General features: G+C 32.4%; 1 protein-coding gene across 1 annotated transcript; it reads left to right on the forward strand.

Annotated features, from left to right (window-relative positions):
* Window positions 1-12,566: 12,566 nt before the first annotated feature.
* LOC115725348 (AUGMIN subunit 4) lies at window positions 12,567-20,080 on the forward strand. Its single transcript, XM_030654836.2, has 13 exons — window positions 12,567-12,896; window positions 12,990-13,037; window positions 13,167-13,292; window positions 14,089-14,430; window positions 14,589-14,688; window positions 14,852-14,897; window positions 15,369-15,462; window positions 15,563-15,634; window positions 15,754-15,812; window positions 16,104-16,172; window positions 16,257-16,308; window positions 19,617-19,694; window positions 19,768-20,080. Exons 1-13 carry the CDS (start codon window positions 12,765-12,767, stop codon window positions 19,843-19,845), a joined length of 1,296 nt encoding a protein of 431 aa, XP_030510696.1. The 5' UTR covers window positions 12,567-12,764; the 3' UTR covers window positions 19,846-20,080.
* Window positions 20,081-20,793: the final 713 nt, after the last annotated feature.

Consider the following 20,793-nt stretch of genomic DNA (forward strand, 5'->3'; position numbering starts at 1 on the left):
ATCTCAGCTTCATGATCGATAGCTTTTTGTCTAAGGAGCACCAACTCTGAGTAGCTTCCTCCGTCATAGGCATACTCGTCGAGGTTTTCTTCGTAGTTCTCGTCGGGAACTATCTCTTCTTCTTCTTCCTCGGACTCCTCTGCTGCTCTTGAGGCTACATCTTCCTCATTGGGATCTTGAGCGTCTTCTAGAGGGCGAGGATGACGTGTACTTCTTGTCTCCACCATTGTTGTGAAGTCAAATGCTAGTTATGTAGCAGCTTTCCTCAGCTCTCAATGAAAGCACCAAAATGTTGACCGAGATTTTCGGCAACTATTAAAATATGATTATAATAAAGAGCTGTAAGAAAGTGAGATGAAGGTTTTTTACGTGGTTGGGGCGTTAATGAGCCTTAGTCCACGAGTCTCTGTTATTTATGGATGTATTTAATACAGATTCCACACTTGAGAGAATGTCTTTCTCTTAAATACAGAGAATGTTCTTGGTGAGTATTTTCTCTTCTTGCTTGTTTACAAAACCAAGATTCTCGACCCCATTAAATGAGCTTTGAGGGGGTATTTATAGTGTTTTGGTGGGGTAATCCCTAGAATTGTTCTTACACATGTATCTGTAAGTATCCATAAAGTTGAGCATTTCCAATGAATATACCATGGGTGATGCATGGTCAAATCCCTAGGTGCGATAGGGTTTTTATGGAGAATGTCCTTTTTGCCTTGTGATTGACGTGACTCTTCGCAGAGTAGCCGTCGCTAGACTTAAATGATCATTACTGTAGCGCTGCTGTTTGGGGGTTGTGCCGTCAGACTTTATTGCGTGTTACAGTCCCAACACGCTTCCTCCCATGCAGCATTAAATGCGACTTGATTGCTCGGGAGAGACCTGACACATCCCGGAGAGCCTTCACGCTATGCACGCCTCCTGGAGTACCTTGTACTCCGGGAGCCTCCTCCGGGACCCATGCTAACAGTGCTTCCTTGTGGCGCGCAAAGACTTAGCAAATGTTTACAAGTTATCTGATCCACGTGTCCCCTCTCGACTGGTCCACGTATTTTGGGCGAATTCTGGAGCAACAAATACAATCCTAAATAATTTCCAAGGTTTTCAACAAACTGATATCAGTGTCCCGTTTAGGCGAGAGTCAAAGCTACCATCCATTGAATAGAGTTGTCAGCTCATCTAAAATATTAAATATTCTAGCAACCTTTTATTCGATCAAGATTGGAGTCCAGCGTTGTCCCGTTTAGGCAAGAGTCAAGGCTATTCTATCTTATGAGCTTCTACCATTGTTTCATATTTTGTAAGTCAAATACAGTCGCCACCATTAGGGTGATCAATACCATATAAAACACTTACAAAGCTACTTATCTTTCGAGATTAAACGGTGCTAACTTGCTAATGAACGTTCCTCCATTAGGGAGGATTACTCACTAAAACAAAAGCTATGTAAAACCAACAATGGAGATCGAATATCTTAACAATAATAAAGCTCATTGTTTAAAATGTATTTTCTTTATTATTTATAATAAAATATATTCATTAAATATCAAATTTAAAATAAAACTCTAAATAGAATTTAATTTAATATTTATAAAATTATACTTAGATGGTGATTAGAAACAAATTGAATTATTTCCATCTTAGTAGTAATTTTTCCAATAAATATTAAGAAAATTATTTAATTTAAGTTGTATTAATTTAAATTAATTGCAACTCAAATTTAAATTTTCATAAGAATATATTTATTGTATTTTGAAGAAGAAAGTATAATACTATACTATTTTCGAAATACTTAAATAATAATTACTTAAAAATACTTCAAGCAAAAATATCACCTATCTAGATTTTCTTTTTTACTAATTAATTCAATTTCTAATAATATATATTTTAATTCATTTATTTTAAATTAATCATTAAATGAAAAAATCATTGATTTAAGTTGGTTCAAAAATTAATTAAAATAAATAATTAATTTACAACTTAATCTATTTTTCAAGATAAATTCAAAATCATCTTGCATAATTAAATGCAATTTCGAAATTGATTAATAAAATAAATAAAATATATTTTGAAAATTATTTCAATTTAAGTTGAAAAAATAAATTTCAACTTAAAATAATTTTCTATTTAATTAAGTGTCTTGAAAAAAAAAATTTAAGTATCATGATGAAAATCAACTTAGATATTTAATTTTTCAATTTAATTAAATGTATTAAATTCAAGAAATAAATAATTAAGTGTAGAGAAGGCTTAATTATTAATCTCTAGTTTAATACTAGGAAAAATATTCTTAACTTAAATTGTACCAAAATTAATTATTTAAATAATTAATTTCACAATGTGTAATATTTTCCTATTTAATATTAGAAATAATAAGTAGTCTAGAAATTACTATCTAGAAAATATCTTTTTTCAACTAAGTATCTTTTCAAAAAAAAATTGAAAAATATCTAATTTAAGTTGTTATAGAAAAAATCTAAAAATTAAATATTTTTAAATTTAAATTTAATTAAATATCAAAAATTAAGTTGTAACCACTTAATTTGAAAAATATTCTATTTTAAGTTTAAAACTAACTTAAAAAAATATCTTAAGAATCTTCAATAACTAATTCCTAGAATTCCTTAACTTAATTTTAAATTCAAAAAATATTCAAATTTAAGTTAGATAAAAAAAAATCAGTTAAAATAACTAATTTATAACTTAAATATGAATATTTAATAAAAAAAGTTTCAGAAAGAATCTAGTTAGTTAAAAATTCTTTATTTAATTAAATACAAGAAAAATACAAATAGTTTGTCTAGAATTAATATCTAAAACTAAGAGTGTTTTTCTTAAAATTAACTTTAAAATATTGAAATGAAAATAAATTTCATATATTTTAAAAGTTAATTATGTTGCTAATCAATTTTATTAGGTTAAACTAATTTTAATTAACCTACCACAGTTATTCAAATTAAGCAAATGTGCATTCACAATTGGGGTAGTTCATGTGAGGGGGAGCTGGGTTTAGTATGTCGTGCCCACTTCTATTGGCCCCCAACTCTCACACAAGGCCTAAAAGAGAGGAATTTAACCTTAAAATAAATAACTGTTATTAATTGAATAGGTCCAAAAACTAAATGGACCTAAATTAAATCTATCATGGTGTGACATTTTATTTAGCAACAACCTATATGCATCTATAATAAAATAAACATATAGGCTCACACAGGTACACAGATTTGGATGGACCCTATCATGTTACTAGGTCATACACAGATGAAAGAAGAATGTAAAATTTACCTGTTACAAATTATTTACTTGACCTATTGACAATTGAACCATGGGTTAAAATCAGATCATTGGATCTGTCAACAAGTTAACCATGACAATTTAGATCAAGCAATAATAGGTTTTATAAAACTTACACATAAGCTAAAACACATACTCCTGCAACAAGATGAACTGGATAGTTGGATGTAGGATTTATTTAATTTTTAAATAATTAAATTTCGAAAAAATAATAAATAATAAATAAAAAAAATTCGGATTTTTAAAAATAAAATAAAATAATATTTAAAATTAAATCTACAATTTTGAAAAATTAGGTTTCAACTAACCTAAATATCATTTCAAAAATTTGCTAACCACTTTTAAAAATTTCATGTTATTTTATAAATTAAATATTCAAAAAAAAAAATAATATCTATTTTTCATTTTATAAATTTAATTTAAATAAATAAAATAACAAAATTTAAAAGTTAGCAAAATATCTTATTTCTATTCAGAATATCATGATTATAGTTATCTTATTTTAAATTTAAATAAGGTCAAATTATTTAAAAAAAATTAATTTAAAAAATTTAATATCTGACCTTAAATTTAAAAAATAAGATAAAATAATCAAATTTAAAAATAAGATAAAAAATTAAGCAAAAAGATAGATTTTTACTTGTTTTCCAATTCAAATTACACTAATATCTAAGATTAATTTTAAAAAATTCAAATTAATTTATTTCTGATATTAGATTTGAAAATTGAAAAGTAAAAATCAAAATACAAAACTACACAAAAAAATCAGAAGTTAATTCCATGAAATAGCATGAAAAAAACGAAGAAAACGAAAAAATTTGCAAGCTGTACGGACAGTATGCATTGCATACTGTCCGCGCCCGCTAGGGGAGTTGCACGACCGAGAAACCTCGGTGCAAGGGACCTTTGCAGCATTTTTGCGCGTGGATGAGGGGTTTCAGACACCCCTGGGCGTGTGGCTCGGACAAAACCCTGTCCGAACACGCAGCTACCGAGGATCACTCGGTTCCGCGCGCGTGGGGTAGTTGCACAGTCCCGATATTTTTCCAATTTTCAAAAAATCATAACTAAATCAAATAAAATCGAAATTGAGTTCTATAAAAAAGTAAATTGCTTAATTTTTTCCAGACTATCTAATAAAAATAATTCCAAAAACAGAATTTCAATTATTTTTCACGAAAAATCACAAACATCAATCAATCATCATATGACACAGAAAACAACATGAAACCATCCAAATCACAAACAAATCGTTTTAAGTCCAAATTTCTTGCAAGCAAATCAATTACCATGGCTCTGAGACCAGTTGTTGGATATTTATTTTACCAGGATCTTAGATCTACTCACAAGTATGTTGTTTAACACCCTAAATATGAACTTTCTAAAACGATAATTAAACACATATAAAGTTAAGAAAACCTTACATTGGTGGCAGCGGAATAATGTCTCCTTCCACTCAGATATCTAACCCTTGTATCCTTTCTGTCGCAGAGTATTATCAAGATCTGAGCCCGAATGTCATTCTCTTTGTGTGTGATCCTTCACAGTCTTCCAATCTATGATTGAGGTACCACTTGCTGTGTGTGGGCACTACTCTATCACTAAGGGTTCGAAATTGTGAAGAGGAAAAGAGAGAGAGGTATGGTCGGCTATAGAGAGAGAAAGTGGAAGGCTCATTTTTTTTTGAAAAAAGCAATCAGAAGAAAACTTGTTGAAAAACTTCATTATTTGACTGAGCCATCACTTTCTATTTATAGACAACTAGTAGGTTTAGGTTAGTAAATATTTGGCATTAAAATAATGAAAATATTAATTGGAAAAAGCTTCTCAAGTGGCCGGCCACAGGCGTTATTGGGCCTCACTTGGATTTTACAGTTCTCACAATTTTTATTTCTATTTTCTTAAAAACGCCAATTTTCCAATTCTAACCATTTAAATGTCAAAACTAATTATTTAATAACTAAAATAGATTATTAAATAATATTGTCATTTAATATAATTATTAATTAGACATATAGAGTCTCTTAATTAATAAATAAACCTAGAATCTCTTTTCTTTACAATTTCACCCCTGCTTAGTGAAAATTCATAAATTAGACATAGTCTAACTTTAGAATTATAATTGATTAGTTACAAATCAATTATTGAGTTTTACAAGCAGTATGGTCTCAACTAGAATGGGGACCATGGATCTATATGCTGAGCTTCCAATAAGTGAACCGAATTTACTAAGTAAATCCCTACTTATTAATTCCTCGTTGAATCCACTCTTAGAACTTAGAATTGCACTCTCAGACTTACATAGAGCATTCTATATGTTTCACGATATAGATATGCTATCTCATTTAACCATTGTTATAATCTTAATGTGATCAAAGATCCTCTATATAGATGATTTACATTGAGATGGGATAATTTTACCGTTTTCACCCCTCAACATATTTGGCCCCTTAAAACACTTAGCTACCTGTAAATGATGTTTTAGTGATCTATGAATTAGTCACTGAAACAAGAGCTCATCCATTTACTTCTATTTAACTAAGCTCGAAGGGAATCATCACTTGACTTCTATACACCAGTAGAAGCTATAGATTTCATATTTATGTTCAGCGCTCCCACTCAATCATACTATCATGTTCCCAAAATATACGTATCACCCTGACCCAAAAGTAGGCTTAACTAATAAATCGAAGAACATGAATAGCACTCCTGAGTTGAGCCTAAGCATATCAGGATTTAGATTCTTTTAATCTAAGATCAACTACTGATATTGACTTGGAAAGATACAACGGTAAGTTTATAATATCTTAACTAAGTTCAATATCGGTCCAGTTCGATGTATACTCCATACATTCGAAACTAGTATACTTTACCAATGTCCTGGAAAGAACATAACACTTACTCCAAGTGTAAGTACACATCATCGCTGATTATCACATCACTGTAAATCCAAAACACTGATGAAACAGGGACTTAGTCTTTTGAATCATATAATCACAATCACATTCCAGTGTGTTGACAATACTGTAATTGTGAATAAAAATATGTTCTGGATTTAACAGACTTTGTGTATATATTAAAATATTAAAGCATAAGCATGTAAAATTCATGCAAACATAAATCACTTCAAATTTCTTATATTGATAACTAATCAGATTGTAATGGGTTTTATTTAGGGCACAAAAACCCAACAATTATAATCTTACCGTTGTATCTTTCTGAGTCAATATCACTAGTTGATCTTAGATCAAAAGATATTAATCTTGATATGCTTAGGTTCAATCTCAGGAGTGCTATTCATGTTATTTGATTTGTTAGTTAAACCTACTTTCTGGTCAGGGTGATACGTACATTTTGGGAACATGGTAGTATGATTGAGTGGGAGCGCTAAACATAGATATGGAATCTATAGCTTCTATATGTATTTAGAAGTAAAATGATGATTTCCTTCGAGCTTAGCTAAATAGATGTAAATGGAAGAGCTCTTGTTTCAGTGATTATTAATTCACTGAAATATCATTTACAGGTAGCTAAGTGTTTTAAGGATCAAAATACATTGAGGGGTGAAACGGTAAATTTATCCCTACTCGGTGTAAATCATCTATATAGAGGATCTTTGATTATTGAGATTATAACACTACTACAAAAAGAATATTTTGCAACACTTTTTTAGCAACACATGAGAAAAAAGTGTTACAAATTTATTAAAATACTTTATTTAGAAACACCTATACAATAAGTGTTACCAAATAATATTAAGTTAATAAAAATATTTATTTGAATAACAAACTTAAATGTCATAAGGCAACACTTCTAAAATAATTGTTGTCTCATATTGCACTATAATAAAATCGATCACGCTTTTTTAAAAAGTGTCACTAATTATAATTATTATATTTTAACAAAAAATTAAAATAGATATTAAAAAGGAGGTAACTACTATTTAGAAAGTGTTGCATGTAATTACCCCACTAAGTCATTTTCTTCTCCTACTAAGATTGTGATTATTGTTTTCTTCTCCAACAATCATTATTCCTTCAAACTCTAATGCAGAGAAATCAAAGAAAGCTATGTATGCATATCTCTATGCTTATTAAATTAACTCAATTAATTCATATTACTTTTATGGTTTAATTCTTTTGATCAATCAATTCTACATTTGTATTTGTCTCATAGATTTGGATTTTGCTATGAATATCACATATTTGTTGACAGTACAAAGTAAGTTATTTAAGTATATATGCTATCTTTAATTGATGAATCTGTTTCTTATTTATTTTTTTTCGATGGTGCAGCTAACATACGACATGGATTGACTATGAAGGATGGAAAATTAGAATTGCACAACTTTTCTTCTTCGTGAAATGATTGAAAGTGTTAGAGGATGAATATATTTGTAAATATATATCATATATATTGATAAATTAGATATATTATATTGTAACAATTCAAAATAGTGTTTAAATTTATTAATATTTTGATTGAATAAATTGTGTACTTAGTATTTATGATCAGAGAAAATTGAATTTTATTAATATTATGATTGTACTGCAAATTTTATTTAGAAAAAAATTATCCTAATATTATTGAATATTTTTTATATATTTTTTAATATTTATTTAAATATTAATAATTTAAATATGGTGAAAGTAATAATAATAATAATAATAATAATAATAATAATAATAATAATAATAATAATAATAATAATAATAATAATAATAATAGACTAAACATATAGCAACACTTAAATTAAATGTGTTACTATAAGCCATATTTTTTAAGAAATGAAATATCATCTTAAGCAACACTTTTACAAGTGTTATCTAAAGTCTTAATTTTTGGCAACGGTTTAGAAGGCAACACTTTTATAAGTGTTATCTTTTAATATCTTTTAGTTGAAAAAAAGTGTTGCTAAACATTATAACGATGGTTAAATGTGATACCGTATCTATATAGTGAAACATATAGAGCTCTCTGTATGACTGAGAGTGCAATTCCAAGTTCTAAGAGTGGATGCAACAAGGAATTAATAAGTTAGGGAATTTACATGGTAAATTCTAGTTTAGCTTATTGGAAGCTCAGTAATATAGGCCCATAGTCCCAATTCTAGTTGAGACCATACTGCTTGTAAGACTCAAATAATTGATTTTAATTAATCAATTATAATTCTAAAATTAGACTATTTCTAGTTTATGAATTTTCACTAAGCAATGGCTAGATTGTGAAGAAAAGGGATTCCAGGTTTTATTTATTAATTGAAACACTTTATTATGTCTAATTAATAAATATATTAAATGGCAATATTATTTAATAATTTATTTTAGTTATTAAATAATTAGTTTTGGCATTTAAATGGTTAGAATTGGAAAATTGGCGTTTTTGAGAAAAAAGAAATGAAAATTGTCAAAATTGCAAAATACCAATGTGGGGCCCATTAACTCATGGCCGACCACTTAATGGTGATTTTCCAATTAATATTTTCATTATTTTAATGCCCAATAATTCCTAACCTAAACCTAGTGGTTACATATAAATAGATAGTGATGGCTCACACTTAAAGAGAGAGTGATCTGAGATTGAAAATCACAAAATTTTTGCCTTCAGAAAAATTGAGCCATCAACTATCCTTCTATAGTCGAAACCTCTTCTCCCTCTTTTCTTCTTCAAATTTTCGAACCCTTGAGTGATAGAGTGAGTGCCCACACACATCAAGCGGTATCTCAATCATAGTCTGGAAGATTGTGAAGAATCCAAATTGAAGAGAAGGACATTCGGGCTCAGATCTTGGTGATACTCAGCGACAGACAGGATACAAGGGTTAGAGATCTGAGTGGAAGGAGACATATTATTCCGCTGCACCCAATGTAAGGTTTTCTGAAACTTTATATGTGTTTAATTTCATTGTCTTAGAAATTCATATTAGGATGTTAATGAAACATACTTGTTAGTAAATCTAGATCCTGGTAAAACATATTCCAACAGATATTACACCCATCGCCCTTCAACGATGGCCTCCCATCACTCTTCAGTGATGGCATTTGCACGGCAAGCCCTACAGAGGTATTCAAATATAAAAGAGCTAGTACACATTGCTTTTCAACATGGCCTCCCATCGCTCTTTAGCGATAGCCTCTGCTTGACATCTCAGGTAGGGGTAGCCAAAACATGGTTTCAAAAGTGAACACTAAGTAGTAAGCTTTTGTTACACGTAAGACCAAATGTGTCTAAACCACTTGCTAACAAAGATAACTTCTTAAAGTTATTCTTTTTCAGTTCCACATGCGTACACCCGGTAGCACCCCCAAGAAAATTCCCAGGCAAGGTCTATGAAACTTGGTGAATTGTAAGTGACCAAGAGACCGTAAGTCTGCGTGCTCACTTAGGGGGCACCCACACCGTACAATGCATCAAACTAGCACAGAGAACTTATGCAGAGAAATTTTAACGCTTAGAATAAGCTACTAAACCTGCCTCTAAGTCAAGTGCAGGCATACTTTAGCTTGACATAAAGAAAAGTAAATCTGTATATTTACATATCAAGGCAATAAGAAGATAGCATGGATGGTCATATGTCTATAGTAACATGCTTCAAGGCTAAACAATAATAGTGTTCAAGAACAGAGTGCCTATAGGCCAAAAGCAAGAACATGAAAGCCTCAAGGTCGAATATGCATAAAAAATCGGTTCAAATGCATAAGACAAAGTTTTTATAGGAACCACGTACCATGCTAAATCTCTAAGACAAGGCAGAGTTCCTAGCAGGTCCCATGCCAAAAGGCAAAGTTCCTTGTAGGTTCCAAGCCATAGACAAAACTCTGGGCAACCTTACCCAAGGGTACTTGCCAGATAATGTCATTGTACAAGGTTGGGTATTAGCGAAATACAGTCTCAAGTGTAACAACTTGAACGAATGTTGAGTCTTAAGTTGAGTATTCGACTATAATAGACTCACCATTAAGTTTCATAAAGAGTTTCTAGGGAAACCACATATGAGACTATGGTTGTATATGCCTACAAGGCCATGGCAAGATTCTTGCCGAGGTTAAAAGAGGACAGAAAACTGGCCACCCGCTCGAAACCAAGGCCTAGGCCGGCCAGGGTTCCCAAGCTTTGAGAGGATCGACCAGGGTCCCATACTCAACCACGAACTGGCCATGGTTACCAAACCCAGGCATGAACAGGCTAGCTTCCTAGGGTGAAACCCTAGAGCTGTCCAACTCCCATGATTGAATCATAAGGCCGGCCATGTCTAAAACAAGACCCCTAGGGCTAGCCAAGGTTAGTTTTGAATTGAAATGTGTGCTTTTCAAAACTCGAATGCGTTCTTCGTGTTCTTCATGACTCAAAGTGTCAAGAATCACAACAAAGGCCAAAATTGAATCTCTTTCATCAATAAATCACACATTATGCATTCTAAAACTATCACACAGATCAAAATACCAAAAATATTACAATCTAACGTGAGAATCAAAAAGTTTCTAAAAGCTTAAAAAGCTTGAAACTTATCAATGGCAGGTTCAAAGAAGAGATGTCAAAGAAGAGAAGATGAGGCATAAATGGAGAGAGAAGGTCTAAAAGCATGCCATGAAAAAGTCCAATACTCAGCTAGACAAGGCTGCTCAATAGAGGCTACTACAAGCAAGACGAGAATGAAGAAGTCCCTATCCAACCAAAAGTTCAAACAGGGACTTGGGGGGAAATATTATCCTAAATTTTGTCCACCTGACATGTTCGCGTAAGCTAAGACTGAGGACACGTGGAATACAACATTGCTAATAGAAGGACAAAGTCTCCTTAGGTATAACAAAACTATAAAGCGACAAGCGAAAGGAGTTAAGCGAGCCGTCAATGAGCTACATCACCATGTCTGGCCGACCAAGGGGATTACATTGGCCGCCCATGATGACCTTGTATGGTCGGCTAGGGTTCGAGCAAAAGCTGGCCGACCAAAGGTGACTTTGTGACTAAGGAAGGGTATGTTCGACCAAGGAAGCCTAACCTCTATAAGAAAAAGGTCTACAAAGGTTGGCATTGGCTGACCAACACCTACAAAGGCTGGCCAACACCTACGAAGGCTTGCTAACACTTGCCAAAGCTGGCAGGAACACGACCTGCCAGATCCTGGTAGGAACATGGCATGTCAGACTCCAACCTGCAGACAGTATGTGGTCGGCCAGCCAGCACCTTGCAGGTGTATGGCTGGCTAGCTTTTGCTTGGTAGACCATTGATGCGCATCCCTCATCCGTGGACAGCAAGCCAAACTGTAAGTTGGGCATTGACAACCCACGAAGATACCACAAAAATATCAACAACTTCCCTATTTTAAGCAATAATTAAATCATTTAAACTTTATTATTTAATTATGTAAATACAGCTTTATTTACCTACTTTTAAGGGATATTAGGGATGTAAACTCTACTATATAAAGAGTATTAGCCTAACCCTAATTCTCTAAGTCTCAAACCCTCAGCCTTATGCTTTAAGTTTGATAACTCAACTCATCTCATCTCTCTCTCTCTCTCTCTCTCTCTCTCACACGCCCATTGCTCTATTCTCACTTGAGATTTGCCAACTCTGGTTCTCACTTTGTAATCTTAAGAGAACCACTTCAGATCCCATTACTATAGTGATCTAAGTGGTATTATCTCTGGTATCAATACAACTAAAAGGGGAGTAAGTCATAACCCGCTAACTAAGGGGGACGAACCTCTATAAAATCATGTGTACTTTTCTATTCTAATTGTGTAACACGTGGCAATTATTAGTATTAAATTCGACTATGCTGTCAGTTGGCCAAATCTAAGGTCAACAACAATGATGAGAACAATTTGGAATGATCGGGATATATTAAAGAATGTTATATGAACCATGTCGAACTTCATTTATAAAAAAGAGATTGTGTAACTACATGTTAGACCGACTCGTTTGTACACCTAATTTCTAATATTATTCAAAGAAAAATTATATGAAAATTATTTAGGTTATTTTTTTTTAAGAGAATTGCTAAAAGTCACCACTGTTGTAATTCAGTATCAGTCCCCTAACCAATTTGGGGCACCTGGACACTAATGCACACAGTAATGATATATTTTTTTTATTATTATTATTTTTTTTTTATGTTTAAAATATTGACAGTTTTATGTAAAAAAAATATTGAAATAGGTGGATTTATAATTTTTGGAGTCCAAAAATAAAATTTTCCTTTATTTTGGTAGGAACTCAAAATGGTTTATTTTTTATTTATTTTTTTTTAGGGTAAATGTCTTTTGAATTTTTTTTTTTTTTTTTTTTTTTTTTTTTTTTTTTGTGATGTTGATTTGAACCTGTTCTTTAAGGCTTGCAAGAAAGAGGGAGTTTGGTGAAAGGGAGGGGAGAATGGGGATTTCCGAATTGGGTTTCAGGTGAGACACAACACCAAAAAACAGCTTCGTGTTGGAACGTAGAGGGAGAAGAAAGAAGAAAGACGATTATGATGAAGGGGCTTCATCAAGGGCAAAATCTCCCACCAGACGTCACCCAAGTGATCGAACAGCTCGAGCGCCATTGCTTGGCCCCAGATGATTCTCTCGTCTCTAAGTCCTGTTACTACGACCTCCAACTGGTATCACAACACGCTCTTTTATGTTTGTTTGGTTTCCTAGAAAATGTGGGTTCCGTTGAGTTTAACCTATGTTTTTCGTCTTAAATATTTCAGGCGAGGGAGGAAATGTTTAGGGAAAGGCTTCGCTACTTGGAAGCTATGGTAATTATGCATTATCGATTATATCTTGGAAATTTTTTTCGACTCTGTTTCTGTGATGATCTTGGCGTTGATAAATATATATATTGTTTTGTTAAGTTGCTTATTGGAGGTGGGATTTTCTCAATGTAGGCAATTTACAGTGAGGCTATAGCAATGGTGGAAGACTATCAACAGGCGGTTTCGGTGGCTAACCTTGGAGGAATTCGGGATGTGCAGGGCTTATTCATGCAACTTGGGTTAAAGAATTCCCCTCAGGTTTTAAGTAGTTACATTTTAATATCGGTTTTCAAATGAGTTCGTTCGATTTAATTATTATCCAAATTCATAGACGAAACGTTTGCCACAAGACATCTATTGACATATACAAATAGAGTACTATTATTATTATTATTATTATTATTATTATTATTATTATTATTATTGTTTTCTCCGTAATGTTTTTCTACGGGATCTCCCACAATTTTTCAAAACAATATGAGTAGTAATAATACCAAAATTAAGATTCAAACATCATATTTGCACACATACTTGTTTTGATATTTATATGTACGTTCAAGAGACTGTTTGAATTCTTATTTTGTTATCCTAAATCATCCGGTAAAAAAAATGTTAGAGGACCCGGTAACACATGATACGCTCTCGTGTACAAAAAATGGAGTTGTAATTTATCCATATACTGAAAATACCAACAATTATTATAGGTAGTGGATAGTGATTAAAAACAATTACTACTATAGTGGTAACCATATAAATATATATTCATACAATAATGTAAAGTTAGTTTTGGCAAATTTCCACTGCTATCTTCAAAAGTAGTTCCTTTGTACTTAAGTTGTACATAAAGAGCGAAAAGAAAATGTAAGTTTCTGCAACATGGTACTGGTACTTGTCCTTGGTTCTGAACTTGTATTCCATTGAACATAACTGTTGATGGCTGAAATTTTGGATGAAATCTTGCTTGACTAAGGTGACGAGCTTCTCTTAGAAATATCCAGTTATTTTATGAGGCTTAGATTTAGCCTGTTTGGAGAATGACATATTTGTTTATCAGGTGTATGAGACTTTGGAGCATCGTATGGTTGTTGCTGAAGCAGCTCAAAGGTTGAGGCTTCCTCTTATTTCAAAAGATGGTGAATTTCGTGAGGAGGAAATTGAGAAATGCAGTATCTTGTCACGAAGTTCCCTTGACAGTACAAGTAGTAGTATTACAATCAGCTCAACCTCCAATTCAACCAATTACACAACTGCCAATAGCACTTCCAGTGCTGCAAATACTATTCTTTCTATTGCTACCGATTCAGAACCTGGAGTTGGTGGTGTTCCTAACCGCTTCCTTGGAATTACACCTGCTTATTTATGGCAAAGTCAACTCCAGCAGAACCCCTTGTCCATTGTAAGGCAGTGATGCAGTACAAACTCTTGTTATTTAGTGTGCTTTTTTCAGCCTTTTTGTTCACGCATTTCATGTTCCATATGTATCTATTCAGTGACATTTTTGTTTTGATCCCTTTGGTCATTTATTAATATCATAGTACTGCTTTATTAATGTAGGATATGACAGAGTACCAGTTGTGTCTTTCCCGTGAGATTGAGGCTCGTTTAAAAGCTAAATGTGATACTTTAGCTGATGCTTTTATAATGGATGACATAGGTATAATTCTCTCTTGAAAAAAAATATAAACTAACCTTGCCCTTGTCATGAAGTGCATCACATCCACTGGGGAATTTCTGGTTTGAGATAATATCTAATTTGCCTATGCTTACATATATTTTAACATATTTGGTATTTCTAATCCCAGCTTTTGCTGTTGTAGATTCATCATCTGGACATCAAAATTCAAGTACACGAATTCCAGAAAGGTTATCCTCTTAAATAGGCTTTTCTCTTGTAATTGAACTAAATTAAATTGTGCGATGTCCTAATTTTCCTTTTGTTTATCTTACAAGATATCATTCCTGATTTAAATGTATTTTGGCTGGGAAAAAAAGAAGATTATATGTGACTCAAAACATTCTATATGGTGTATGGATCTGGATGGTTGAATTACAGGAAGAAATCATCTAGTTTTATTAGTTTGAATTTTGAATATCAACTGCGGTTAAGGAAGTAATTAATGTCATCTTGTAGACTGCTGGGATTTGTGTCAATCATAATTTTAGTGACGAGAACATGAGGGCCGATTTTTGTCCTTGTTTGTAGTTTCCTTGTTTTATTGAGATTTATTGTCATAAATCAATGATTGTGGTAATCTTTCCTTTATAAGCACTGCTTGAATTATGTATGCTGGTCTGCAATGTGTTATTATAGCACTTCATTATTGGTTGTATCAGGGTTAAATTCATCATAGAAGAGATTGAAAGGGAAGAAGCTACTCTAAGAGAGGACCTGTACTCTGCAGATAGAAAATTTGCTGAATATTATAGTGTATGTCAATAAGCAGTTCATGTCATACAGAAATCCCTGTTATTTTTCAAATATTTCTTCTAATGATCCTTGATTTGCTTAAAATAATTGCACCAAATAGGTCTTGGAGCAGATACTGGGCGTGCTTATTAAGCTTGTAAAAGATTTGAAGCTGCAACACCAACATAAATATGTAAGCCTTTTCCTTTCTTGAGATCTCTTACAATTGGAGGCGATTCTTGGCTTTTAGCATTAAATGCTCCTAGAACTTCACTGAGTGTCTATTCTTGTGATTTTGCTATTATGCAATAGGATGAACTACAGAAAACGTGGCTCTGCAAAAGATGTGAGACCATGAGTGCAAAATTGAGGTTTGTCATCGTATTTCTGTAAAACAAATATAAACTTGTGAACAATGGAGAATATTCAGAATAGATACACAGACTGCATTTTCATTTTCTGTAATGGGAGTTTTCTTTTTATCTTCTTAGAACTCCATCCTTGATGGTACTACACTAATCTTATAAAAGTATACCTTCCAACATTGATTTTCTTGGTGTTTGAATACATTTTCAGCTATTTTCATTTCATATGCTTAATTGGGTCATTGAACAATGTGATCTAGCCTCATCAGCTCACTAACTCATAAATGATTGTCTTAGGGTTTTAGAAAATGTTCTTCTTCTTGAAACTTACACTCAGGAATCAATACCAGCTCTACATAAAATAAGGTAATAAGTGGTGACACTCCTTCTAGTGAATCTGTTGTATTTTTTACCCAAAGTTAATATTCTGTCATATTTACTGATTACCAGGAAATATCTTGTTGAGGCTACAGAAGAAGCTTCTATTGCATACAACAAAGCGGTATGCTTTTCAATCATGATTGTAAACTAAGTTTTCTCTTTTGGTTGTGAACTTTTCATCTTTTTAAAGCATTTTTTTTTAAAATTATAATAATATGAGGCATAATAGTGAGAATCACTTTGACAATACAAGGAAATAGCAATTACATAATACTCTGTCAAATCTTTAATAAGATAGGAGATAACAATAACAATAATAATAATAGTAAGGAATATTGATAGCAAAACCACCTGAATTTTATATTTTTTATATTTTTTAACATTTAATCACAAAAACTGAAAACTGATTTTTTGACGGCAAATACCTAAATTGCATATCTGTTTTGGTCATTACCCTTCCGCCCAAAAATCAGTTTTTGTGATTAATGAAAATAATTTTAAATATTTAGAAATTTAAAGAATTAGAAAAAATTAAATATTTAAAAATTTAAAGAATAAAAAAAAATTAAAAAATATTTAAAAATTAAGAGCATGTTTGGTAATGTTTTTTGTTTTTTGTTTTCAAAAAATTGTTTTTAGAAATGAGAACAAAAATTAGTTTTTGAAGTTTTTAAAACACAAGTTCCGTTTGGTTAGTAATTTTTAAAAACAATATTGACCAAAAGTGAATTGGTTTTTAAAACAGAAAACAACATTTTGTTGTTTTCAAAATTCTTGTTTTTTGTAATTTTGTTTTCTGAAAACTGTTTTTTTTTCCTTTCTTTTTTTCTTCTTTTTCTTCTTCGAACCCTAATCTCTTTCTTTCAATCTATCTCGTAGCTCTCCCTCTCTTTCTCTGTTAGCCATCAACTAATCCCAACCCCTAATACCCAGATCGACGACCAACCCCCATACCCAAAAAACCCCAAGACCCAAAAAAAACCCCTACCTTGATTCTCTCTCTCTCTCTCTCTCTCTCTCTCTCTCTCTCTCTCTCTCTCTCTCTCTCTCTCTCTCTCTCTCTCTCTCTCTCTCTCTTCTGTGCTCTCCTTTCGGTCTCTCTCGTGCTCACTCTCCTCTCTTGTCTATTTCTTTCTTTGACGAAAAAGGGTTGTGGGCCACAAGGCCCCATCTTCGGTCGTCAATTGTTGAAGACGTTGGGCGATGAATCCCGCCCTTCCTCTCTTTGATCTGTATGTTTTTTGTTTGATTTAGAGAAAATGCTTGTGATGGTGATAATGGTGGTTGATAATGGTGGTTGAAAATGTTTTAGGTTTAGTGAAAATGTAGTGGTGGCTATGGTGGTATGGTAGGGATAATGGTGGTGGTGATAAGGGTGGTGGTAATGGTGGGACAATGATGGTGATCATGGTGGTTGAGGTGTGACAATTGTTGTGGTGGGATGATGGTGGTGTGGTGGTGGTAATGGTAGAAGGAAGAAGAAGAAGATAAAGAAGAAGTTGGGTTGGTGGGGTTCTCGTTCGAGAAGAAAGAGAAAGAGAAAGAGAAAGAGAAAAAAAAAAGAAAAATAAGTTTTTTATTTTTTGTTATTTTATAAATTGTTTTTATAATTTATAAATTATTTTTATTATATTTTAAATTAAAATTACGTGGACCACTAAAATTTTGCCACGTGTACTCTTGTATACACGTAGACAGTCCACTGTGGTACTTAACTGAGAGTTTTGAACGGAAGTGTAAAGAGCAAAACAGAATATGAGTTTGGTAGCTTTTGCCGTCAAAAAATTAATTTTCGAGGTTAAGTATTAAAAAATATTAAATTTAGGTGGTTTTACCGCGGCTAATAATAATAATAATAATAATAATAATAATAATAATAATAATGAGGGTCACTTTGACAATACAAGGAAATCTTGATAAGATCGGAAATGAAACCCTTATACTGCAACCCATTGCCTGATCTTATTCCATAAAAACTAGCTGGTATCTTTTTTGTCATAAAAAATCTCTTATTCCACAAAGCCCACCCCACCGCGAAATCAACTCTTTTAGGTGGCATTTGATTTGAGGTAATGAAATAGAAAGGAAACATTTTCTATTCCATTTATTTGTTTGGTTTTATTTTAAAGTATTGGAATGCCATTCATATTCTAGTTATGTTTTTATTCATTTTCAACTAAACGCCACCTAATGGGGTGTTTATTATGTGAGTTTGAGTTGGAAAGAATAGAGTTGGAAGGAGTAGATTTGAAGGGAATTTGAAACCCAAGTGTTGGAGGGGATTAACATTACCACCATTTAAATTTAAAAAGTAGGACCACTTGGAAACACCAACTCCTTGTTATTAAAATTTAATTTAGTTTGACATTTCTATTCCCATCAAGTGTGAACCTTATACCAAACGCCCCCTTTAAGTCAAATTGATGTCCATCTTCAACTTCTCATAAAACAGCTTCAAAATTTTTAAAATCTTCACCACTTCAGATGACCTATAAACAAAAATTCTAAAACACAATGTAAACATTTAAACTCTGAAGCATTTAACAATTATTTAGCTAAAAAGAAATCAAATATGATCTGAACAATTGATTTATTAACTACATAGTTGAAAAAACTATGCAATAAGAGTTATGCTCCATCCCACAAGAGTTCATTCGATACTTTTGTGCCATAAATTCAAAGAGAATTTACAGTAGGGAAAAATTCAATTACCAGACTCTCCATGTGATTTACAACACAATATTCTGGAGATAAGTGGCAGGGTCTTTTCTTTTGCACGTTGACATTAATGCGATTTTAAGACAGCATCCAAACAAAATATTTCTCCTTACTTGAAACACAGCTCTTCCATAAAGTTTTGTCTATTGTATAATTCTGAAAAGACTTAATTCATAGTAAGCTTTTGAAAGGCTGACTTTCACAAAATCATTTCACTACTATCAACCAAACTCTACTGTCCTCCAAGCAAAATCTAATTTTTCAAAAGAAAATATGTTCAATAAAATGTGGGATGAAGGTGTTATGGTAGAACATAACAGAATTTCTCGTTCAATCTGTAATAGTAAAATCAAGAATAAATAGGATCCCTCGCGAACTATTACCACTATCAAATCTTGTCCCCTACATTTTTCTTGTTAAAAATTCTCCCGAACTATTCTTGTTATTGTTGGGACTTCCGTCAGCCTGTCCTAGGTGACTTATAGGGTATATTTGATGTGACAGATTACTACGTCAGTGCTAAATCATTTACTGACTTGATTATTCCAACATTATATTTCAATTAAAGATATCATTTATGCCATCAGGGTCAGCAAAAACTCCTTTTTGATTGCATTCACTCGACTTTATTAGACATGCATTAGCAGTAGCATTGACATTTCAATTTCTTTTCCCTCGACTTTATAAACCATTATGAAATTTCGTCACCAGGTTACGCGTCTTCGTGAGTACCAAGGTGTTGATCCTCACTTTGATTCAATTGCAAAACAGTACCGTGAAATTGTAAAGGTATGTCAGCAGCTCGCATTTTAATCACTCTGGTTAGTAAATTGTTTAATAGCTACTAATATAATCTTTGCAGGACTTGGAAACCATGCAATGGACAATCCACCAAGTTGAAATGGATCTGAAGCGCTTACCAGATCACCCAAATGCGTAGTTTATGTTAAAACAAACAAACAAGTTGATTTTTTGTTGTTTAGTTTATGTTACACATCTTGGTCTGACTTCTTTGGTCTTATATTAGTGACTATAAAACATATTGTTTAGAATGTTTTCGATGATTATCTCTTTCCATGATTGGCAGAATGCATTTGCTCCTTTATGTTTTGGAAGGATACAAACTGATACATACGATGGGATTTAGAAAAGAGTATAAACTCTGATTAACTTTATTAATTTGTCAAAAGAAAGTATTTATACAAATAAATCAAAGAGGACCTGCCCAATATAAATACCAAGGAAATCAACCCAGCAAGTTGCAAAGACCTAAAAACAGAATACAATATTCTAAACATAATGTACCCAGAATACAACTATAAACATTCATCTTGGATACAAGAGTTTTAAATTGATTGGGAAAAAGGGGATTAGTAAGTTTGCAATGTTGGTTTTAGTGGAGACATGAAGTTTCAGATATCCTTCTTTTTAAGCTTCTCAAGAACAATATGAAAGTCAATTTCAATATGTTTCATTTGTGGATGTGGAAGACGAGATTTTTCCAAATGTGGATGGTTGCTTGTGGAAGATGAGATTTTTGGAAATGTGAGTGGTCGTTGTATTGTCATAGTAGAGGACAGATGGGCTGGTATGAACAATGCCAAAATCCTGGACTAGCGCTAAAAGGCAAGTGATTTTGCATGTGACATTAGCCATTGTGGCTATACTCAACTTTAACGAAGAATTTGACTTCCAAGATATGAGAGATTGTCCAAGGAAGACGCAATAGCCAGTGACAGATTGGTGGGTGTCAGTATAAGTGGCCCAATTAATATCTGAATTTTTTTGAGATGAACATGTGCATCTTCATAATTAGAATCATGGAAGGTACTTAAATTAGTAAGAAAGTTTGTTGAAAAGTAGTATTTGTTGAAACAAACACTTTCTT

Source organism: Cannabis sativa, chromosome 6, assembly GCF_029168945.1.
Source record: "Cannabis sativa cultivar Pink pepper isolate KNU-18-1 chromosome 6, ASM2916894v1, whole genome shotgun sequence".
Lineage (NCBI taxonomy): Eukaryota > Viridiplantae > Streptophyta > Magnoliopsida > Rosales > Cannabaceae > Cannabis > Cannabis sativa.

What these genes read in the sequence shown, in the direction of transcription:
- LOC115725348 (XM_030654836.2), top strand. Translation starts at nt 12,765, where the DNA reads ATGATGAAGGGGCTTCATCAAGGGCAAAATCTCCCACCAGACGTCACC. An exon ending in GGTTAAAGAATTCCCCTCAG is followed by an intron (nt 13,293 to 14,088) that starts GTTTTAAGTAGT and finishes TTTGTTTATCAG; the next exon opens with GTGTATGAGACTTTGGAGCA. An exon ending in AGTACCGTGAAATTGTAAAG is followed by an intron (nt 19,695 to 19,767) that starts GTATGTCAGCAG and finishes TAATCTTTGCAG; the next exon opens with GACTTGGAAACCATGCAATG.